This window comes from Canis lupus, chromosome 16, assembly GCF_048164855.1.
Source record: "Canis lupus baileyi chromosome 16, mCanLup2.hap1, whole genome shotgun sequence".
Taxonomy (NCBI): Eukaryota; Metazoa; Chordata; class Mammalia; order Carnivora; family Canidae; genus Canis; species Canis lupus.
In genome coordinates this window covers 49,876,430-49,899,321 of record NC_132853.1, presented here as the reverse complement: position 1 = coordinate 49,899,321, position 22,892 = coordinate 49,876,430, and the positions used below count along the sequence as shown (strand labels likewise).

At 38.5% G+C, this 22,892-nt stretch overlaps 1 protein-coding gene across 4 annotated transcripts in view; it reads left to right on the top strand.

Annotated features, from left to right (window-relative positions):
- Positions 1-22,892, top strand: part of TLK2 (tousled like kinase 2) — a 122,792-nt gene that overhangs the window by 84,120 nt on the left and 15,780 nt on the right. For all 4 annotated transcript variants that reach the window (XM_072781256.1, XM_072781257.1, XM_072781255.1 and 1 more), the window contains 6 exons: positions 194-330; positions 7,555-7,707; positions 11,473-11,539; positions 12,898-12,995; positions 14,600-14,681; positions 19,513-19,604. In XM_072781256.1, the coding sequence (XP_072637357.1) occupies positions 194-330; positions 7,555-7,707; positions 11,473-11,539; positions 12,898-12,995; positions 14,600-14,681; positions 19,513-19,604 (629 nt within the window). The remainder of the gene's footprint in view (positions 1-193; positions 331-7,554; positions 7,708-11,472; positions 11,540-12,897; positions 12,996-14,599; positions 14,682-19,512; positions 19,605-22,892) is intronic.

Here is a 22,892-nt window from a genome sequence, read left to right as displayed (position 1 = left end):
TTAATCTTAGAAATAATATCATACATGTTAATACAGAGAATTTATTTAAAGTTTTAGGGTACTTCCTGAAGACCACGTAGAGTCAGCCAGTTGTACTAAATTTTGATCAATATAGTACAAAAAATAAGCATCATGCTGTATCTGAGTTCTCATAGGAGAATAAAGTTATTTTCTATTTGTCCTTTCCCCTAAGTCAAAACAGGAAAAGATGGCATGTAGAGATAAGAGCATGCAAGACCGCTTGAGATTGGGCCACTTTACCACTGTTCGACATGGGGCCTCTTTTACTGAACAATGGACAGATGGTTATGCTTTTCAGAACCTTATCAAGTAAGTGAACTGCATTGATTAAATGAAATTGAAAAGTTAGTTTAAGTTTTCTGTAATTGTAGTCATTAAAAATTTTAGTAGTGGTAGGCACCTCTTCATTCAACTTCAGTCCTTACATGTGTAAAGAGACATAGGGAATGAGGTGAAGTGCTGGGAAAAATGACACAATCAGAGAAATAGTAAATGAGTTCTACATTAAAATTTAAAAGAATTAGAATTGCTGAAGTTAAGGAAGAAAAATCTGGTACTTGACTTTTTTTTTTTTTTTTTTTAAATTATGTAATGTATTTTCACAAGGAGTCAGTGAGCTTATTGATTCTGGGCCCACAGAGAAATGAAATAGGCAAAGACCTAAGGAAGAATGTCCTGAATTAGGTAGAAAGCAAAATAAAACCCTAGAAGAACCTTATAAGATATGTCTCTGAGGCCCTTTAAGGAGATGGTGTCCGGTGATTTGAGATAGCGGCTCCCTTAAAGTCAGAGGCTGAGCCAGTGGTCAGGCTAGGGGCCAGCCACAGTGTGTGTCTGTCAGCAGCTTGGAATCTTAAGCACTCATTCACTTTATCTTCTAACTTCACTTTTAACTTTGGTTTGAAACATTCAAGTGTCTACTTGAAGGAGGAAATTGACATTTAAAATCTTAAATTCCAACTGTGTAAATAGCTAATATTAGCTCTGGACTTAAAAAGATATATATCTTTATGTTGTACCTTTTGGTATATCTTATTTGTCTTTATTTGCTAGATTATTTTCATCTGAGGCTGGGGGGAAGGGCATTGTGTTTTTAATTGAGGACTCAAACTTTCAATCTGTGGGTCATGGTGAATAGGATGGTTCCATAGACTGCTTTTCCTTTTCCTTGCTGATGTAGCTTCTTGAGCAGTAATTGGAGAGTGTGGGACTCCTTTAATAGCAATGAAACATAAATAACATTTATGCTTGAAATAAAGTACAGATTTTGATCTTATTAATAATCCTAACCTCTGGATTGCACATTAGTAGTCACTGTCTTATGTATCATACATTACCCTCCACTTAGCTTTGGTATGTTTTTGCCTCACACTTGTACCTTAAGTATGTGTAATTTGGTGTGATAAGAGTCTAGCTGTTGAGTGAAAGATACAATACCCAGGAAGAAAAACAAAGCCTTCTGAGTTAGGCCAGGTGCCAGAGGCTCAGAACGACATCCATTCTAAAGTGCTAAGCATAGGTGGCTGGTGAGAGCAGAGATGCACCAGGGCAGTGGAAATGGCTGCTACATGGAGGCATGGCACCCTGACTAGGACGTGTAAATTGCCCTGAGATTGGCATACCGTCCAGTTTCTTTCTTTCCTTTTTTTTTTTTTTTTTTTTTAAGATTTTATTTATTTATTCATGCGAGACACAGGGAGAGAAAGAGAGAGGCAGAGAGAGAAGCAGGCTCCATGCAGGGAGCCTGACGTGGGACTTAATCCCTGGTCTCCAGGATCAAGGCCCTTGGGCTGAAGGCAGCACTAAACCGCTGAGCCATCTGGGCTGTTCCCCTTTCAGTTTTAATGCAGAAGCTGAAGTTCTTCAGTTTTAAGGCTATATTTGATATCCTCATAAATGATTATTCTCTGTATATAAGAAACTCCATGATACATATTTTGGGGATGAAGTAGCTAAACACCAGGTAGTAGTGCTAGGTTTTATAGGAAGAGACAAACCTCAAAACATTTAAAAATTTATTTATTTATTTATTTTTTTAACATTTAAAAATTTAATCAGATAATTAAATACAGTCTCAGCAGGACCCTCAGTGCAATTCTTTTGTTTTTACTTTGTTCCTCTGCTCTTTTCGAGTGATCTTTATTAATTCCCTACAATAGAAAATTTACCACCTAGTAGGTAAATCAGAGTTGTATTGCAGTTTTTTCCTTTCCAAAGTATGTTTGAACCTACTGAAATAGTAGCTTTTTTTTTTTTTTTTTTAAAGATTTTAATTATTAGAGCAAGCACAAGCAGAGAGAGTGGCAGAGGAAGAAGGAGGAACAGGCTCTCCACTAAGCAGAGAGCCCCCTGTGGGTCCTCATCCCAGGTCCTGGGATCATGACCTGAGCTGAAGGCAGATGCTTAACCGACTAAGCCACCCAGGTGTCCCAGAAAGTAGCGAATTTTACAGTTCTGAGAATATAGTTATGTTATATACTGTGGTTTACTCAGTATACTCTTCCTTTGAAGTCTTAAAGTCTCAGTCAGTGATGAGGTAATCAAAAAAATTGCTTTTGGTGGTGGTGGGGGTGGTTTTCATTTTTATTAAACAGATCTAAATTTCACCATTAAGTACTGAGCCTAAGTATATGCCGGCCTTATTTCTGAAATATAAAGCTCAAACAGATGATGTAAAGGTTGTTGAATATATTAATCAGAGAATCCGAGAGTTGGCAAAATCTGTCATACGTTTACACATTCAGTGCTACAAGTGAACTCTAGAGAGAGGAAGATATATAAAACTTTGGGTTAGAATTGTCGGAAAACCCATTCGGGACAGAAAGGAGATCCTTGTCACTGATAAGAAATTCTCTTTGACTTCAGACAAGCTAAAAGAGGCTGTCAGTTTACAAAAACCATTGATTTGTACAAAATCACCATCAGGCAAGAGAAGCAGTATTGACAGGATAGATGAAGGCTTTGGGTTGTGGGAGTTGACTAGTCTGCAGAGGGCAGGGCTGGTTGGGCTGTCACTCAAGTCCAGAATCTGTAGATTAGAAGAGCAGGCTGGAAAGTCTAGATGTAGAGTAGTTAGTGCATTCCTCAAAGGTCCTTGCTTTCCAATTAGGTTCCTAGGATGCTTTCCTCAAACAGGGAAAAAATTCTTTATTAAGATTTTGTTTAGGGCCGCTGGGTGGCTCAGCAGTTGAGCACCTGCCTTCAGCCTAGGGCGTGATCCTGGAGTGTCGGGATCAAGTCCCACATCAGGCTCCCTGCATGGAGCCTCCTTCTCCCTCTATGTCTCTGCCTCTCTTTTGCTGTGTCTTTCATGAATAAATAAATAAAAATCTTTAAAAAAAATTTTGTTTATATTGAAATAAACAATATTATTAAAGTCATGAGGTTTGACCATATACAAAATTGTGGTCACTTAAGAAGATATGGATTATCAACAGGAGTAAATTAAACTTCTAGCGTTGTAATGATAGTCTTGGTATTTATTCTGGTGTAGAAGGAGTAATAGAATCCACCCCCCTGCCCCCTTTTTAAGTAGGCTCCATGCCCAATGTGGAGCCCAAAGTGGGGCTCAAATTCATGATGCTGAGGTCAAGAGTCTGATGCTTAACTGACTGAGCCACCCAGGCGTCCCTAGAATCCCATTTTAAAATGATTTCTTGTGAACCATGTGATTCTTTGTCACATGATCTATGATGAAAAACAACTCTTGGTTGATGTTCTAAGTGTCAGATCTCCGTTGAGTGTCCATACCATTACACAGTAGATAAAGAACACAAAATTCTGGAAATCTGTAAAAATTTTTATCTGGTATATTCAGGAGTTATCTGTAGATCATTACTAAATTTTTTGTCCCTTTGGTTAAAATGATGTCTAAAAATACGTGCATTTGTTTTTTAATATCTCTCTTACTAGTTACTGTATAGTATGGTTGGAGTCTGGAATACAGTTTTACTGTTGAAGGTGTCTGTATTCATTTCCTAGGGCTACTGTAACAAAATATCATAAATTAGGCAGTTTGTTTATTTATTTTTAAAGATTTCATTTATTTATTCTTGAGAGAGGCAGAGACATAAGCAGAGTAAGAAGCAGGCTCCCTGCATGGAGCCTAGTGCAGGACTCCATCCTGGGATCATGCCCTGAGCCAAAGGCAGATGCCCAACCACTTAGCCACCCAGGCATCCCAAATTAGGTGATTTAAAACAACATAAATTTATTCTCTCACAGTTTAGGAGGCCAGAAATCCAAAACCTAGGTGTTGACAGACCATACTTCCTCTGAAGCTTCTAGGGAGGATCATTCTTTGACATTCTGTGGCTTGTGGAAACATAGCTTCAGGTTCTGCCTCCATCTTCACATGCTATTCCCTCTATGTGTCACAGTGTCTTCTCTCCCTTTATAAGGACATTAGTCATGTTGAATTAAGGGCCTACTGCACTCCGGTATGACCTCATTTTAAGTAATGACATCTTCAGTGACCCTATCTCCAAAGGTTATAATCTGAAGTCCTGGGTGTTAGAACTTTAACATATCTTTTTAGGTGACCGACTTCAATCTGTAATGGTGCCTAAGACTATGGTTGTCTTGTTTTCTTTTAAGAGGTAATGGCTTTTTAAATAGGGTTATTTAGATTTGAATGAGGTGGATTATCAGATATCAATACCTCTATAAAAGATAGTGGAGGGATGCCTGGGTGGCCCAGTGGTTGAACATCTGCCTTTGGCTCAGGACATGATCTCGGAGTCCCTGGATAGAGTCCCACATCAGGCTCCCCGCAGAGGGAGCTTCTTCTGCCTGCTTCTTCTGCCTGTGTCTCTGCCTCTCTCTCTGTGTCTCTCCTGAATAAATAAATAAAATCTTAAAGAAAGAAAGATAGTGGAAATACTCTTTCTATGGGTGATGAATGGCCATTATTCTCTAAAATTGATACAATGCAAGAAGTATTTAAGGATCAACTCTAAAAAGCAACTGTCATGTATTAGAGGTATAAGGCTTGATAGACATGGTTCTTTTCTAAGATGAGTTACAGTTTACTGACATAATTCCAGATTCTACTCCCAAAATAAATGTAAATGAAGTATCACTGATAGGACTGTCTTTAGGTGATTTTTATTTGTAAGTATAAATAGCTAAATCATTTTAAGAATATCAAGAATTAATATAGGAATTGTTACTATATTGTATATAATTGTGATCTCTGCATTTTCACGTTCAAGAAAGTGTTCTTGTTCTCAGAATATGCAGTTTAAAATTTCCCCAAGTTTTGGCATCATTGTACGCTGTATTTATGCATTACACATATGATGGCTGTGGGGCCTCTTTCTTGATGAATCTCTGGAGACCAAATTTTTTGGATTCTTACTGGAAACTAATAGAAAATTAGTTTTATTTTATGTTTAATAAAGATGATTGCTGAAAATCTCAATCTTCCAGAGCAGCTCGTTTTCAAAGATAAGACACTGTGGCACTCCACTTGCCCTCTTTAGTTTATAGTTTAAACTATATACTATATAATCATCTCTAGAGAGTATACTGTGCCTTGCATTCATGGTCCATGAAAGGATAGAAAAGGAGCTAAAGATATTTTACCAATGTTTTGATTGAGAAACTCCTTGAGAGGCTATTCTGAGACAGTGTTTTCTGGAAGACATGAATCAGAGGAAAGATTGTGATTTTACCTACGGATTCTAGTCTCAATCTAGAAGTCTTTCAAGCCGTATACATGTATTTTGGTGGGGAGGCACATCTTTAATGATAGTTTTAAAAAGTTTTTTTTTTTTTTAAGGACTTTATTTATTTATTCATAGAGACACACACACACACACAGAGGCAGAGACACAGGCAGAGGGAGAAGCGGGCTCCGTGCTGGGAGCCTGACGTGGGACTCGATCCCGGGTCTCCAGGATCACGCCCTGGGCTGCAGGTGGCGCTAAACCGCTGCGCCACTGGGGCTGCCCTAAAAAGTTTTTTTCAGACAAACAAAACTCTATGGTTTCCATTTTGCTGTTAAATTGACATCTATTTAGTAATCAGCTCATCCTGAAGCCAGAGGAATTGTATTATTAGATGAATATTTATTTACAATGCTTTGATTAGGTTAATCTTGCTTACAGTATTGTCCCTCTAGCTATAGGAGTATGAATTGTAGGTATCTACCCTGGAATACAGTCTTGTTTTTCTGGTTGTTATTCTTCCGAGAAAAAATACACTGTGTATAGGGATTGACTAGAGATTGACTACTACAATGTTGAGGTTCTGAAGAAGGTTGAATAGACTTCATTTGAAAATCGGTTAAAAACTTAGATTCCGTCATTCTGTAGAAATGAAGGTGGGATCAAGAAAAGGAGGTGGGAGGAAGCAGGGTAGAGAGAGAAGGAGGAGTTAGCATTTGATTTTCAACTAGGGTAGGTGATTTAAAGATTTTAATATTTTATTTTATTTTAAAATGGTTAATCCCAAATCTTGGTATATTTTTAATATGCCAGGTCTCCAGACTTTTTAGTATCTGTTAGGCATATATGAGACAAAGTGGTTTTCTAGTATTGCTATTTTTACTGACTCCTAATTTGCAAATGGGTTTTTTAAATTTATTTTTATTTTTTTAAGATTTTATTTATTCATGAGAGACACGGGGGGGGGGTGCGCAGCAGAGACACAGGCAGAGAGAGAAGCAGGCTCCATGCAGGGAGCCCGATGTGGGACTCGATCCCAGGTCTCCAGGATCAGGCCCTGGGCTGAACGCGGCGCTAAACCATTGAGCCACCCGGTCTGCCCGCAAATGGGTTTATTTTAGAAAATTCTGACTTCTTATTAGGACATCCATTAATGGTGATGATGTTAGATATCTGAAGAATCTTTGTAGATGTTTTTTACGAATTCATTTTGCCCCATTCTCTAAGGAGTTTTTATGAGTTGCAAGGCCTTACTGTGCTTTCTCTGAGAGTACTTATTTTTGAAAAACTTAGTTTAAGTTTGACCATATCAGTGAGTGGGAATGACTGTGGGGGTGGTAATGGCTCACTTAGAGTAAAATGAACGATAGCTCTAAAAAGAAAATCTTTTTTTACTTTGTTTAGCATCCTTCATATTAGCTATGCTTTTAGATAAAATTTGAGGAGACTTTAATCCAAATAAAAAATTAAAAGGCGCTTGGAACCTTTTGTAATTTTCTTATAGAAATAACAGGTTTTTAGTGGGGTCATACCAAGAGTTGTTTTCTTAACTGTTAAAAAGAAATCAGAAAATTCTTCCTGAGTCAGAAAATAAGGTTGCAGTGGAAATTGGATATTGTTCCTGCCTGCTTTCCTGGTCTGAGAAAAATTATAACTACCGTCTTAAAGCACAGACTCATTCCAAAACTTCTTTCTGTCATCAGTTATTTGGCTCTTCTAACCTGAAGTTAAAATCAAATCTTTATTGATTGAAAGGGCTTATTTTTTCTGAAGCCTATCACATATATACATACCAAGATATTTATTCTACAGCCATGTTACAATTTTTTTATCACCTTCTGTGCCACATCTTTTCTATCTCTAGGCAACAGGAAAGGATAAATTCACAGAGGGAAGAGATAGAAAGACAACGGAAAATGTTAGCAAAGCGGAAACCTCCTGCCATGGGACAGGCCCCTCCAGCAACCAATGAGCAGAAACAGCGGAAAAGCAAGACCAATGGAGCTGAAAATGAAACGTATGTTCTTTATTAATGTGAATTGTGAGAAACTATACTCTCCCCAAAATACTCATGTCCTGTTGAGTGCCACTGGACAAAATGATAAATTATGCGGATTTCTAGAGCATTAGCCTTCTTTTTAGTTACATTTATGGATTTACTCACAACATATATTAAAACCTTGTAAAATTCATTTTCTTAGTCCTGATCTCAGGTATTTTTGAATAAGTGGGAGAAATAATGTCTCTTAACTTGGCGTCATGGTCTTTGGCCACCCTTGTAACAAATGTGATGTCATTGTGATCGTCAAATTGTATAGTTGCTTATGTGTGGATCTGGGTTATGGTACCTCAGTATCATCTTATGGGTATTACCCAGCCACTATTTGTTTTGTTTTTGTTTTTTAAGATTTTATTTATTTATTCATGAGAGACAGAGAGAGAGAGAGAGACCGAGACACAGGCAGGGGGAGAAGCAGGCTCCATGCAGGGAGCCTGATGTGGGACTCGATCCTGGGTCTCCAGGATCAGGCCCTAGGCCGAAGGCGGCCCTAAACCACTAAGCCACCAGGGCTGCCCCCAGCTACTATTTTGAACTAAAGAATGCACAGCTGAAGAATGCTCTTTATGGTCTAAACAGCACTTAGTTAACAGTCTCAAATTTTAGGAGTAAGCTAAGAAAAAAATATATTATTTTTAGAAAAGAGTATTTTCCCAATAAGCCAAATCTTGACATCACCATTTTTTCCTCTTCCGTGGACCTAAGGAAAACACCAGTATCTTCAGTGACAGTGTAGTCGTCTTTTCCACTGCCAATCAGCAGTTAGTCTGCATGAATGTGAGGGGTAGAAGATCCTTAGTATAGATGCTGTCTTTTTTATCCTTGCCATGTGTCATATTTCCCTAATTGATTATCACATTCTTGATAATCCACTCCGCTAAGAGAATCTTCTTCTAGGACAGTTGTTGACAAGATTTTTCAATAATGGTAAATATTTCATGCTTTGTAGGCTAGAAGGTCTCTATTGCAGCTACTCAGCTCATCTGTTGTAGCCTGAAAGCAGCCACAGGCAATACATAAATGAATGGGTATGGCTGTGTTCCAATGAAACTTTATTTACAAAAATAGAGTGAGCTGACTTGCTTATGGGCTATAGTTTGCCAACTAAGCAGGAACTCCAAAACAAAATTGACATGGGAAATAACCTATATATTACTCACCTACTTAAAATATTCCTCATACATACCCCAAAGACAAATTTAAGTCAGCACCTCTGTCTTCAAGAAACTTTCAAATAAAAAAAGGGGAAAAAGATGTACAGATAGTATAGGCAGTTTCTGAAGAGTTGATGGTGGCCATGAAGTTGATTTCTCAATTGGATGCTTGAAATTTTATGTTTTAAAGATTTTTATCTATTTATCCATGAGAAACACAGAAAAAGAGGCAGAGGGAGAAGCAGGCTCCACGCAGGGAGCCCGATGTGGGACTCAATTCCAGGACCCAGGATCATACCTTGAGCCAAAGGCAGACACTCAATCACTGAGCCACCCAGGCGCTCAGATACTTGAAATTTTAAATACATTTTTCATAGAGACAGTTACTGGTATTGTAATCAGTGTATCTGTAGTGGGTGAATTGGTTTTTCAAGGGAAAAAGAAATTTGGTACAGCTGTCATTATGGGATTCTTTGAAAATAAGTTTCAGATCCAAAGATAGACACAAATAAAAGATAATAATGATATTGTATGATTTATTGAAGAATGTCTTTTGCCTTTATGTTTTCATATCAGTTCTTAAAAACATATTAACATAATCCATCTCAAGTATAATAATACTTGTATTACACTATTTTTAAAAGACCATGATATCCCATTCCAGTGAGAAAGATAGCTTACACCAGTCCTCACTCCATATATACCTGATGTGTTGGGGAGCCTTTACCTTGCCACTCATTTTGTAAATCTGTGTTAAATGCTTATTATACAGTTGGCCCTGTTCTGGACACTGGGGATACAGAGCTAAGAATATAGCCCCAGTCTTAGGAGCTAATGGTTTATTTAGGAGAAATGAACAGATTAATAATTAACTAATAATTACATTGTAATTAACTAATAATTACATTGAGTATAGTGATAAGAATACGCACAGTGCATAAGCTTGGGAAACATGTTCATTCTTACAAATAAATATTTTAAAACTAGATTCTAAATTTAAAGTCTTTCCTTTCAGAAAGTCCAAGTAGGAGCCCAGATTTTAAATTTTTCTGGGCAAATGTTATACACAGTAATCTGATCATTGTCTTCTTTTGCTACCACTCCCATATTTATTTTGTGGAGAGACTCTCCCTCCATTATTACTTGAAAATTATCATAAGACCATTGGCTTAGGAGTAATAGAAGGCATAGGCTGTTTCCTTGCCATAGAACAATAATTAGAATTCAGTCCAGGCCAGTAGTGTGTCAGTAAGCAGTTGCCATCTGGAGTCCTGTGTAAAATCCAGGCTGGAAGGTTTTCAGTCCAGTTTTTAATTAGAGTATCTGTGACTTGGCTCATTCCTTTGGCCAGAAGCCAAAAACATTCCTCTGGAGCCTTAGTGTGAGTCACATTATCCATCCTGGTATTGAACCTATTTCAGGCAAGGAGAGTCCCTAGCTATGATTTTTCATTTCTCCTTTTTTAACTGGTGTGATACAGAATAATGGATTTTAGTATTTCTGCACAGTGAAGAGACAAGCGTAACAGCCCTAGTGGATACATTTCTTCTTGCTATTCTTTTTATTTTATTTTAGTCAGATCTCAAAGGCTATTTTGTAGCCCTGCCTGGTTGATAGGATAGCTATTTCTTCCTTCAGCTATTTAGAATATATCTAAACAGTGACACCTGAAACTTTGAAGTATATGTGTGTGCTTCTAGAGTATGAAGAAAGTGAAGATAGAAGAGTAAGCTGTCACTTCTTAAATGCTCATTCCTTTCTTTTTTTTTTTTTTTTTTAAGATTTTATTTATTGGGACATCTGGGTGGCTCAGTGGTTGGGTGTCTCCCTTTGGCTCAGGTCATGATCCCAGAGTTCTGGGATCGAGTCCTACATCGGGCTCCCTGCATGGAGCCTGCTTCTCCCTCTGCCTATGTCTCTGCCTCTCTCTCTGTGTCTCTCATGAATAAATAATTTTTTTTAAAAAGAAACTATACAATATGGATTATTTCACATTTTCATTTAATAGGCACAGCAGCTTTGTTAGGTGGGGGGTTATTACTTGCTAAATGTTTAAGAAACTAAGATTTAAGTTAAAGTTGCTTTGTCCAAGGTCACATGGCCTGAGTTGCAATTTGAACTCTAGACTTCAGACTCCAAATCCTGGACTCTTCTACTGTGTTGTTCTTCTCCTTGTTATTATAGTAGAAAGGTCTAAGAGTTATCAGAAATAATCAAATCCATCGGCTTAATATTTTCCCCTCAAAAAAAACTTAGGCATATAATTTTGGCTACCTCTCCCAATGAATTTTCATCTGAAATTGTATGGACAAAGCTCATTTCATAAATAATGTAAAAATATAGCTGACTTCTTTTCTCATTTTTTACAAATTAGTCTTCTGGCTCTGCAGACCTTTCTTCATGTCACATCTGAGAAATCACAAAAGTTTTCTCTTGTTAGAGGACTTCTAGATAATCTTTTATTTTAACAGAGAGACTGAATATATCATATGACATGCTTTGTCATTTCTCTTAATAGGCACACTACAATTTCAAATAATTTACTGGGATTTCTGCCATTATTTTCCAGGTTAACATTAGCAGAATACCATGAACAAGAAGAAATTTTCAAACTCAGATTAGGTCATCTTAAAAAGGTAAGTGTAATAAAAATATGTCTGGAGAAGTGAGTTTACATGTGGTATTGAAGCAAATGTCATAGTTTGACACATTTGAGTAGAAATCTTCAGTAGTTAAGCTATTGCATTTTGTATTTTTTTTAAAGATTTTATTTATTTGTTTGTTTTAGAGAGAAAGCAAGTGGGAGTGGGGCGGGGGAGAGAGTCTAAAGCAGACTCCCCACTGAGCTTAGAGCCCAACTCACAGCTCAGTTTTGGGATCCTGAGATCATGACCTGAGCCAAAATAAAGAGTTAGATGCACAACCAGCTGAGTCACCTGGGTACCCCTCCTTTCTTGTATTTCTATATATTTTTTTAAGATTTTATTTATTCATGAGAAGGGAGGGCCAGAGACATAGGCAGAGGGAGAAGCAGGCTCCATGCAGGGAGCCCAATGTGGGACTTGATCCCGGGACTCCAGGATCACACCCTGGGGCCAAAGGCAGGAGCTCAACTGCTAAGCCACCCAGGCATCCCCGTATTTTTAAATTTTTGAATCAACTCCAGCCACCCAATGAAAGTACTTTTTCAACCAATGATGCGCCAGTGGATAATTCTATATATCTTATAAAGCTTCATAAGTAGTTATCCTTATAGTAAAAAATACACAATATGAGCAGGTGGTTCAGATTTGATATGACGACACTTAGGATATTTTAAATCACATAGTAGCTCTTATCTCTTGCCTAAACTGGCTGAGGTGGTTTTGTATCAGCCATATTGTAACATGAAGGCACCTACTTAAAACTTGTTATTGGCAATGTTCACAGAGGCATCTTGGATGTAGATTGCTTATCTCCTAAATTTAGCAGCCCATACTTTTTTGGTAGGTGCTACTTATGGTAATGATGGTCAATAAGCATCTAATAAACTGCTGTTGGTGTATGTGTTTTCCCCCACTGGGTGCTCAGATCTTGTTAAATCAGTGGAATTTAAGGCACCAAGTATAATCTGTACTTACCGAGCAGAACCAGATAGTCTCTGGTTTTTGTATTTAAAAAAAAAAAATTGTGTGCCTATATGTAAATACAGAGAACATTTCTGGAAATTTACACGAGACACTTATCAGCAGTTCCATCTAGGGGTATGATGGAGAGGAGGCGGCATGGGAGCAGAGGGCTTTTTTTCTTTCTTGTATTCATTTGGTTGGTTTGAATTTTAGTAAATACTGTGGGTTTATTTTTTATGATCAAAATTCTAGTTCTTAAATCTTTTTCAGTGGAAAAGAAACATTTACTTTAGTTTTTGAAAAGAGAAACGTCTACTGTTTTTGAAATGAGATTCTGAAAAGGCAGTGTCCTGTGTTCTGAGCTATTTCTTTCCTTTTCACTGTAGGAGGAAGCAGAGATCCAGGCAGAGCTGGAAAGGCTAGAAAGGGTTAGAAATCTACATATCAGGGAACTAAAAAGGATACATAATGAAGATAATTCACAGTAAGCAACTTGGGGGTATGTTGGGTTGGAGATTGCTGAACACTTTCTGACTTGAATTGAATGGTCTAAAATGATGTTTCTGCTTAATATAAATTGGGTAAATAATTCCATGGTGTATTTAGCTGTATTGCAAGGTATAATACAAGTTTGTGAACATAACACAGCTATGATTTGCTTTTGTTTAAATAAATAAATAAATAAATAAATAAATTTCTTTTTTTACACACACACACATATATGTTAGATTTATATGTTAAATATCTGTATACATATTATAGCATTTTTACACAGGTAGAGGTCACTAAAACAATACAGCTTTGCAGTTCTTAGTGGTTGGGATACATGTATATTCAGATTGCTGCAGAGCCTTGCTAAGTGGAAACATGGGTGACCATATGGTGTCATGGAAAGTTACTTGGTTGAGATGGCACCAGTTTTGGAATGACCTTTAAGGGCCAATTTGTGTGTTGAGATTTTAAACAAGAGACTCGTAAGTTCAGTGCATTAGTTGTAGATGAATGCCCACCTTTGTTTATAAGTTATTTAAAGGATTGCAACTGAAAAGTAGATTAAAGTGGGAAGTAGTTTCAGTCCATAATCTATTCTTATTCATGTTTTTCTGACTCCAAAATGTGATTTTCTTGGACATAGCTGTAGCTTGAGTAATTTTGTTTGGCCAGTGTGAGCCATGGACTTTTCTTTCTGTGAAGCGGCAGCAGTTACCATGACTGAGTACTTTATGGCTGTATGGCGGCAGAGGTGGTGGTGGCTGGGGGGGTGGGGGGGTGGCACAGTGCCACGTGCCCTGATGCTGTTATATCATCTTTATGGTAGCCCAGTGAAATTCAGTCAGCCCAACTGGGGATCTATAACTCTGTGACTGAACAAGGAGCTAACTGCCACAGTCATGTCACCTCTCTGTAGGCATGTCACTGTCTCAGAATTATTTCAGGAGTAACAGTCGAGCTATTTAAGATTAGGAATTAGGTAGAAATATTTGTGAAGTTATTTTTGCCAGCATCCCTTCTTTGTCTTACTGTTAGAAAGCATGAGGTGGAATCTTCTGTGGGGAAAACAGTTATATTGTAAAACTGTCTTAGAGAAAATGAATGAACAGAGAACATGTGACTTGATAATTTTTAAGTTCGTGTAAAATATCTTTACATTTTATTGTATTAGTTTTGGAGTAGTGGGAACATGTGGCTCTTGAATACTTTGGAAGAACTAAGTAGGTAGTACAGTTTGAAAATCCCTGATCTGGTGTAGTCTGTACCTTATAGCAAGTGGATGGTGATGGTAGTTGCACAACCACCTTTAAGAAAGGGAGGAAGGTCAACAAAGGTCACAGGTCCAGGTGTCATTGCGCTGAGCCTAGCACCTATGCCTAATGGCTCTAGAGCTAGTGCTGTGTGTTGTAATTGTGTGGTCTCTTTGAACTATATAACTTACTTCATGTTCACAACTAGCTATATTGGTGTTGTTGCCAGACTGTCAGCAGCAGCTGTAATCATGTGTAGAGCATGTAAGATACTCTGAGAATTTTGCCAGTGTGGAGATTATGTGGTCCTTAAACTCAGGATGTTCTGTATTCTCTGTTTCCACAGATTTAAAGATCATCCAACGCTAAATGACAGATATTTGTTATTACATCTTTTGGGTAGAGGAGGTTTCAGTGAAGTTTACAAGGTAAGTGTAAGAAACTGGGTACAGAGACTAAGGATTAAATTATTGGTTATTATCAACTTGAAAGAGTATTAAAAATAGTGATAATTGTGGGTTGATACCTGTTCGTTGAAGTTCAAAAACTTTAAGAACCTGTATCTTAGGGAGAACTGCTTCCAGTAAACTTCAGTGACTAAGGCAGGATACAGTGTTTTTGCACTGTTCTCAAGTTTGAAAAAAAAAAAAAAAAAACCAGAAAGGAAAACACTCATTTCTGGGTAAACTGTGATGATTTTTATTCTGGTTTTACATTTCCTACCTCACATTTGTTAGAAATAAGTATATGTTACTTTTATTCTTACAGTTTTATTTTTTAACAAAATAGATGTGTTAAAGTTCATTCTTACTTGAAAACCTGGTTTTTGTTTTTAAAATGTCCTCCTCTTCTAAGCCCTGAGTGTTTAGTAGCTCTGGCATTCTGAAGGAGCATCCCGGCCTCAGCTAGGCCAGTGAGTTCAGGCTGCTGTGCCTCCATTCCAGTTGGTTTGTGCTAAATGAGAAATTCAGCTTATTTTCAGGATAGCTGCAGATCCAATAACATGTTCACTAGTCACTGCCTCCTTAAGTTTCTTCCTAGCTGTTTCTGGCACCGGGCTTTTACATGCAGAATCCATTTATTAAATAGTCTTTACTATTTGGCCCTGCTTAGTCTCTTCCTGAACTGCAGCCTTCACTGCTAGGATTTATGTTGGGCCCTATGGATTTATATATGGGAAATCTTCTGAACAAAATAATTAGTTTTCATTTCAGGTACAAACAGTATAAACTAGTTCTTTTTTTTTTTTTTTTAATTTATTTACTTATTTATTTATGATAGTCACAGAGAGAGAGAGAGAGAGAGAGGCAGAGACATGGGCAGAGGGAGAAGCAGGCTCCATGCACCGGGAGCCTGATGTGGGATTCGATCCCGGGTCTCCAGGATCGCGCCCTGGGCCAAAGGCAGGCGCCAAACCGCTGCGCCACCCAGGGATCCCTATAAACTAGTTCTATCCCCCACTTTTTATTGTTATAAAAAATATATTTTCCAAAACGACTAGTACCTGTGTGTGTGTGTGTGTGTGTGTTAATTGTAGTTGGCACACAATGTTATATTAGTTTATGGTGTACAACATACTGATTGAACAGTTTTCCTTTTTTTAGTGTTAATATTTTACTGTGGTGATATATACATAAAAATTTACCATTTTCACCATTTCAAGTGTACAGTTCACTTGCATTAAGTATATTCATAATGCTGTACGACTACTGTCACTATCCACTTCCGGAACTAGAATATTATTTTTAGTGTACTATTGGGCTTGATTTTCTAATATATCATATTTTGTTATCTATGTTTGTAAGTGGGACTGGCCCATAGTTGTCTTTTATGTGCAGGCAGCATTGTCTAGCTTCTGTGTCCTACTTATCCAGAATAAGTTGTGCCTATTTTTTTTTCCTATGCCCTGGAATGCATTGCATAGGAATTGTTGGTTCCTTGAAAGTTAAAGATTTTATTTATTATTTGACAGAGAGCATAAGCAAGGAGAGCAGCAGAGGGAGAGGGAGAAGCAGGCTCTACGCTGAGCGGGGAACTGGATGCAGGGCTTCATCCTAGGACCCTGAGATCACGACCTGAGCCAAAGGCAGCTGCTTAACTGACTGAGCCACCCAGGCACCCCAAGGAAAACTTTTTGACTACCTTTTCAATTCCTTCTACAAATACTGATTTATTCATATTTTCTTCCCCTTCTTAAAGTCACTTTTGATTAATTTTTCTGGAAAATCTTCTGTTTCACCTTGGTTTGTTTGTTTAAAGATTATATTTATTCATGAAAGACAGACAGAGAGAGAGGCAGAGACACAGGCAGAGAGAGAAGCAGGCTCCATGCACGGAGCCTGACGCAGGACTCAATCCCAGGCCCCCAGGATCAGGCCTGGGCTGAAGGCAGCACTAAACTGCTGAGCCACCTGGGCTGCCCTCACCTTGGTTTAAAAATATCATCTATACCTTAGTTATTTTCTTTTTTAATGAAATATTCATTTTTGCATCTTTTTTTCTTTTTTTAAGATTTTATTTATTCATGAGATACACAGAGAGAGAGGCAGAGACACAGGCAGAGGGAGAAGCAGGCTTCATGCAGGGAGCCTGATGTGATGTGGGACTCGATCCTGGGTCTCCAGGATCAGGCCCTGGGCTGAAGGCAGCACTAAACAGCTGAGCCACCCGGGCTGCCCATTTTTGCATCTCTTGACCGATAGGTCAGAGAGGTTTAGTCAATAGTTTTTTCCCCTGCCAAGAGTCCACCTTTTTTTGTTGATCTAGTCTACTCTTTGATTTGGGTTTTGTTTTTTAAGATTTTTGTTTATTTGAGAGAGGGAGAGAAATGAGTATAACGGAGGGGGAGAGGGAGAGGGAAAAGCAGACTCCTTGCTGAGCAGAGATCTCAAAGTGGTGGGGGACGGGGCAGGAAAGACAGGGGCTTTGCTGGATTCTAGGACCCCGAGACCACGAGCCGAGCTGAAGACAGATGCCCAACTGACTGAGCAACCCAAGCGCCCAGGGTTGCGTTTAGGGGTTGTTGTTTTTTTTTTTCCATTAACTTTTGCACTTTTGCTTTCATCTTTCCTTTTACCTTTTTTGGTTTTGGTTTCATTGTTAAATCGTACACTTAATTTTTTATTTTTGATAATTTTTGAAATTGTGATAAAAACAAAATTTACCAACATTAACCATCTTTAAATGTGCAGTAGTGTTAGCCATGTTTATGTTGTTTGTAAAACAGATCTCCAGAATTTTCTCATCTTAGAAAACTAAAACTTTACCTATTTAATCAACCACTCTCCTCTTGCCCTCCCCCAGCCCCTGCTAACCACCGTTGTACTTTCTCTTTCTATGAATTGGACTACTTTCAGATAGCTATATGGGTAAAATCACAATATTTGTCTTTTGGTGACTGGCTTGGCTCACTTAGCAAAATGTTCTCAGCGTTCATCCATGTTGAAGCCTGTGATAGGATTCCCCTCCCCCCCTTTTTATTTCCTTCTTTTAAGGCTGAATAATATTCCATTGATGCACATACTTCATTTTCTTTATCCATTCATCTGGCAGTAGGCATTGGGGTTGCTTCCTCTTCTGGTTTTTATGAATAGTACTGCTTTGAACATGTGTGTGCAGATATCTCTTGAAGACCTTGCTTTTCATTCTTTTGGCTATAAACCCAGAAATGAGACGACTTTTTTAAAATATCAAAATTCATTCTTGGTACTTCCCAGTTGCTCATTAGTGATTTCTTTATCCTGTTTTTTCCCTAGTGTGTTCCTTAAACCTTTTAATATTCCTAAAATTTAGATGCTTCATCCAATGATGTGTACATTCCACGTAGTTCTTCTTTTGCTCTTCTCCACTCTCCAGAAGCCTTTCTTTTAATCAGTGGTGGATCCCAGTGTCTTGGATTCAGAAATATGGTGTGGTGGGTGGAAAAAAAGACACTTGTAGTGTCATTAATGTTCTTATGCTCTTATAAATCAGGTGGTATTTGATCTGGCTTTTAATGGCTTGAAATTGTTCTTTGCTGTAAAGCCATGATGTTATACAAGTTTGCAGGTGGACTTCAGAGTCCACTCTGAAAATAGAGTTCAGAAATTTCCATTTCTGTGAAATAAGATATTCTGTTTGAATTGTGTGGTTTTGTATTTTTAAAACTACTGGTTTAATTTTAGTATAAATTGGGAGTTTCTTTTATAAGCAGCCCTCTCTTGCATTTAGTGTTCTCCTAGAGGTAGTTTTTATTTTAAAAGATCCATAGAACAGTAATCATCACTATTCATGGACTTTTCCTGTGCCTGTTACCTTCATCTGTTCATACATTTGTGGAAACTGGCAGATGGGTGGTAATAATGTTGGAACTCTAGTATTAAGTTTCTCATCTGAACTTTAAAAGCTAAGAAAAACTATTCATTCCAAAGGAATTCCTCCATGAATTATTTTATATAAGAGACATTTCCTATTATATTAAAATGCTCCTCACTTTACCAAATTGTGATTTATACCCAGCATCCTCACAAACCCACCTGTTTGCCTTCTTCCCTTCACTGTATAGTACTACTTAGCTGATGGAGGACTTTCCAGCTGTGATGGTCTTTGGAGAAAGTCTATCCCTTTCTTTGGACAGTACTAGAGAAGTGACCTGGTGTGACCAACTTCAGACATTGTTGGCATCAGAAAGTGCTATTCATTTTACCCATCTTATGTATATGGGTGGGACTGGTTTTTGTCTCTGTTTCTGTTTGTATTTTAATAAACACAATATAACAAATTACGAGGTTATTTTCTCAACAAACATGTATCTGGAAGGGTTATTTCTCAAGGAGGAGGTAGTCTGTGTCCCCAGCATTTCAGAAGTGGCAGGACACCCCAGTGAAGCCTGTCAAGTCCCAATGTCAGCAGAGGGGTAAGACACAGCCCAGGGGAGCAGGGTCAAAGAGAGGGCGGACAGTGTCCACAGAGAGAACTGTCTGGGAGTGACTGGTGAGGCGCGGGCCGGCCTGCTGTTTGTGGTGTGTGCCTGGTTGTTTCCTAAGCCCTTTGGTGCCAGTGCGTCTGGAGACTCTAAATGATCTGATCACAAGTTTTAAGAAGATGGTTGTAACTCTGAAACAAGTACGTTATGTGTTGTCATCCATGGCTGCTTGTATTTAATAATGCATTTTAGGTTTTGAGTATATCCATGTGTTAAATAGAAGCTTCAAATGCATTACTTGCCTGTAATTCTTGTTAGCTTTTACCCAGAATATAACTTATTTCTTTTCTTTGTAGGCATTTGATCTAACAGAACAAAGATACGTAGCTGTGAAAATTCACCAGTTAAACAAAAACTGGAGAGATGAGAAAAAGGAGAATTACCACAAGTAAGTGATGCCAGAATGTCTGATTTGTCAGAGTTCAGGAGTAGTGGCTGTGGTGTGAACCCCAGGTTAACATGGTATGTGCACTGCTGTTGTGGTGTCACATACTCCTCTAACTATTCTAGGAGAGTAAGTGTTCCATCTTACCAATGAACAAACTGAAACTTCCAGAATTTGAGTAATAGTTCAGAAATGGCTGAGCTAGTATTTAAACCTAGACTTCCTTCAATCCAAAACCCATACTCTTTAACCTCCCTTTCCATTATGTATCTAACCTTAGCTACAATAAACAAGTAAAGCCTCAGAAACCATCTTGCTTGTCTGTAGAAAGCAGATGGTAGTGCCCTGGGGCTCCTGGGGAGCTTTGGGTGAGGCTTCTGCTATCTCAGTCATTTCATCATGGAGGATACAGTGGGGGTCACTAGAGGTGCCTCAATGGTGTTTACTTGACTCATTCAGCTCCTCAGTGCTGGGCTCATCTCCCCCTCATAGTTTCCCTTCTCAGAATTCTCCATGTTCAGTGTCCTGCTTACCGTGCTTGCCTGTCTTCTCAAGGCTGCTGCTGGCAGTCCTCCTCCGCATGGGGTGGGGGTGGGGGGGCATCTTCTTTAGAATGAATGATTATTACATGTACTACAGGTGTGAATTTCTCTGATCCACTAATGTCAGGTTTTGCTTATTTCCCTTACTCCACCCCAAGCTTCAGAACATTGGAATTCACGGCTCATTTGGTTTGGAGGCCATGCATAATTAATTTGCTTTTAGGGGACCTCTCCCCCTGCCACCCTGGGCTTAGTTTTGTTTCCTTGTTGTAGGCACAAGCACTGAGTTAGCCTTGCCCTAACTCTGAAAGGAGAAGACAGCCCCTTTCTATTAAAGCAGTTGTTTGTTTTTTTTTTTCTTTCCTTACAAATAGTCCTTTGGAGGAGGGAAAAAGCAGTGGACTTTGAAGTAGCCTTTTAATTGGCTGCTAAATCTCATTTCTACATCACTGACTGGTTCTTGGGGCAGGGACCAAGGCAGCTCTTACTGTATAGATGTTAGTTCTCAGAGGTCCAGGAACGCTTCTTATTCCATGTAGATTGGCAGTAGCACTCAGCACTGAAAAAGTGAGGGTTCCTGGGGGCATTAAGAGAATAGGACTGAGCAGAGGTAGAAAGAGGGATGATGTGTGCATTATGCATGGCACCCTGCATGTGTCTCTTACGTGACAGGCAGCTGCAGTCCAGATGCTTCTGAGGAGCAGTTCCATTATTATAAGTACATTCCAGTCACTTGGCGTGCAGGGACGAATGACATGCCATAGTGAATGCCAGGAGCGCTTCAGAGAAGGAAACCACATGTTGTTCTGACCAGTTATAAATGAGAAATGTCCCTGATATATATCTCAGAGTGCATAAGAGGGTTGGAACTGTATATGCTTCTCTTTAAAAATGATCTTCACCTGTCCTTGGAGCCTGTTCTGTATCTTAGTGTGCATTGACCACTCTGAACCACTTGACTTCATGAGGTACCAGCCTTGGTCAACCTTGAGAAAATGGTTCCCTTTGCTGGGATTTACACACATACATTGCCTGGTCTCAGTGTGCAGCTTTTAGGCTGGCCCTAAAGAGAACACTGGTAAGGAACACTGTGGTATCTGTAGGTGGGGTGCTACTTGCCTTAGCTTTCTGCAACAGTAAGGGATTGAAACCAGGACTATGTGCCTCTGTGACACATTTGGCAGGCTGTTTCAAATGCTAGTGGGTAGAGATTGAGTATTATCTCATGTTCCTCTACCAGGCAGGGTCGTAAAGTAAGTGGAGGAGGTTGTCTCATATATCTGAGCTCTTTGCTGGTCCAGCTCCAGGCTCGCAGGGGTGCCTTCCCACCCCTTTGTTTCCTCACCAGAGGTGGGAACCATGACACCCAAGTACCTTCTGTGGAGCCATCTCAACAGGGCCCATTTCCTAGCTGACAAACACATGGAGGAAGGGGTGTGTAGAGTTCTTGTGACTTCCATTCACGCCCAGGGGAAATTCTTTAGCACTTCCACCTTGTTTGAAAGATACTGCTTGGTATGAAATCATACTGATTAATACAGGCTATGTAGATAATGAATTAGCCAAATGTCATCAACTCCTTTGAACTAAAAGAAGGTTTATATCAAACACATAACAGATTTTACAGAGCGCTTTAAAAATTCAGTATTAAATAAAAAGTGGTACACTTTAGTGTTATGGTAACATTATAAAATGTAAAATGTTCCTATTCTTCTGCATAGTAGGCTTTGATTGCTTTTCCTATCGTGGGAGTGACTTCCCAATCCCATCTGGGATCAAGACATTTATTTAGGTAAAAAAGAAGGAAGAACTCAAAAGGTTGTTTAATTTTGAGTTCTCTTCTGTACCTCCTTCCCTGTCCTTCTCCCACAAACAAACAAAAAGCAAATTGATTGTTTTATTTTTGCATTATTAAAGCATTAGTAGGTATTACAAGATTTCTTTAACTCTTCCAAACTTTACCATACTCTGGAAAGTTTTTCTTTTCTTTGTTATCCCAAATAACATACTAAAAACTCCACAGTACGAAATATTTCATGTGAAGCTGTTCACAGAAATAATTGTATCCAAATTAGTAACTAGTGTACTCTTATGTGTGATACTCCCCTAATTTTTTAGGTTACAGTCGTTTTGGAAGTCTAAATATATACACTTACAAAAGAGTAAAAGACTGACATTTTAGTGGATAGCTTTCTTCCAGTTTCTAATTAAGTTTTATTTATTTGTAGCGCATTAATCCCTTAGATGAGAAATTAAAAGTTGAACGCATGAGGGATGTTGCAGAACCACTGGCTTGCTTAATGAAGTACGAGAAGCAGGCATAGAGCCTGACATAATGTTGAGGAAACGCTTTCAGTGACCACAGCAAATGCCCTTAGCTGATGAGGACTTTGAATGATCCTTCCTTTGGTTCTTAATTTTTCCCTTCCTTTAATTTCCTCTATTTTTTGTACCTTGACAGAGAAATTGTCTCCTCTGAAGTGTATGACAAAATCAAAAAATTTAAACAGAATGGCAGAGAACTATACAGTTTTAGTGTGCTAGCATAAGAAATTATTTCAATGATTATCTAGTTAGTCCTTAGCTTTCTAAACTTGTTTATTGTTAACAGCATCACCTTAATTATACTGAATGAAGTATTACATGGAATCTTGATACATGAAAAGCTATGATGCTGCTTAGGTAGAGTGAGGGATTGGGCCACAGCTACATTTGCTCAGCATCCACACAGGGCTCCAGAGGCCTGGGT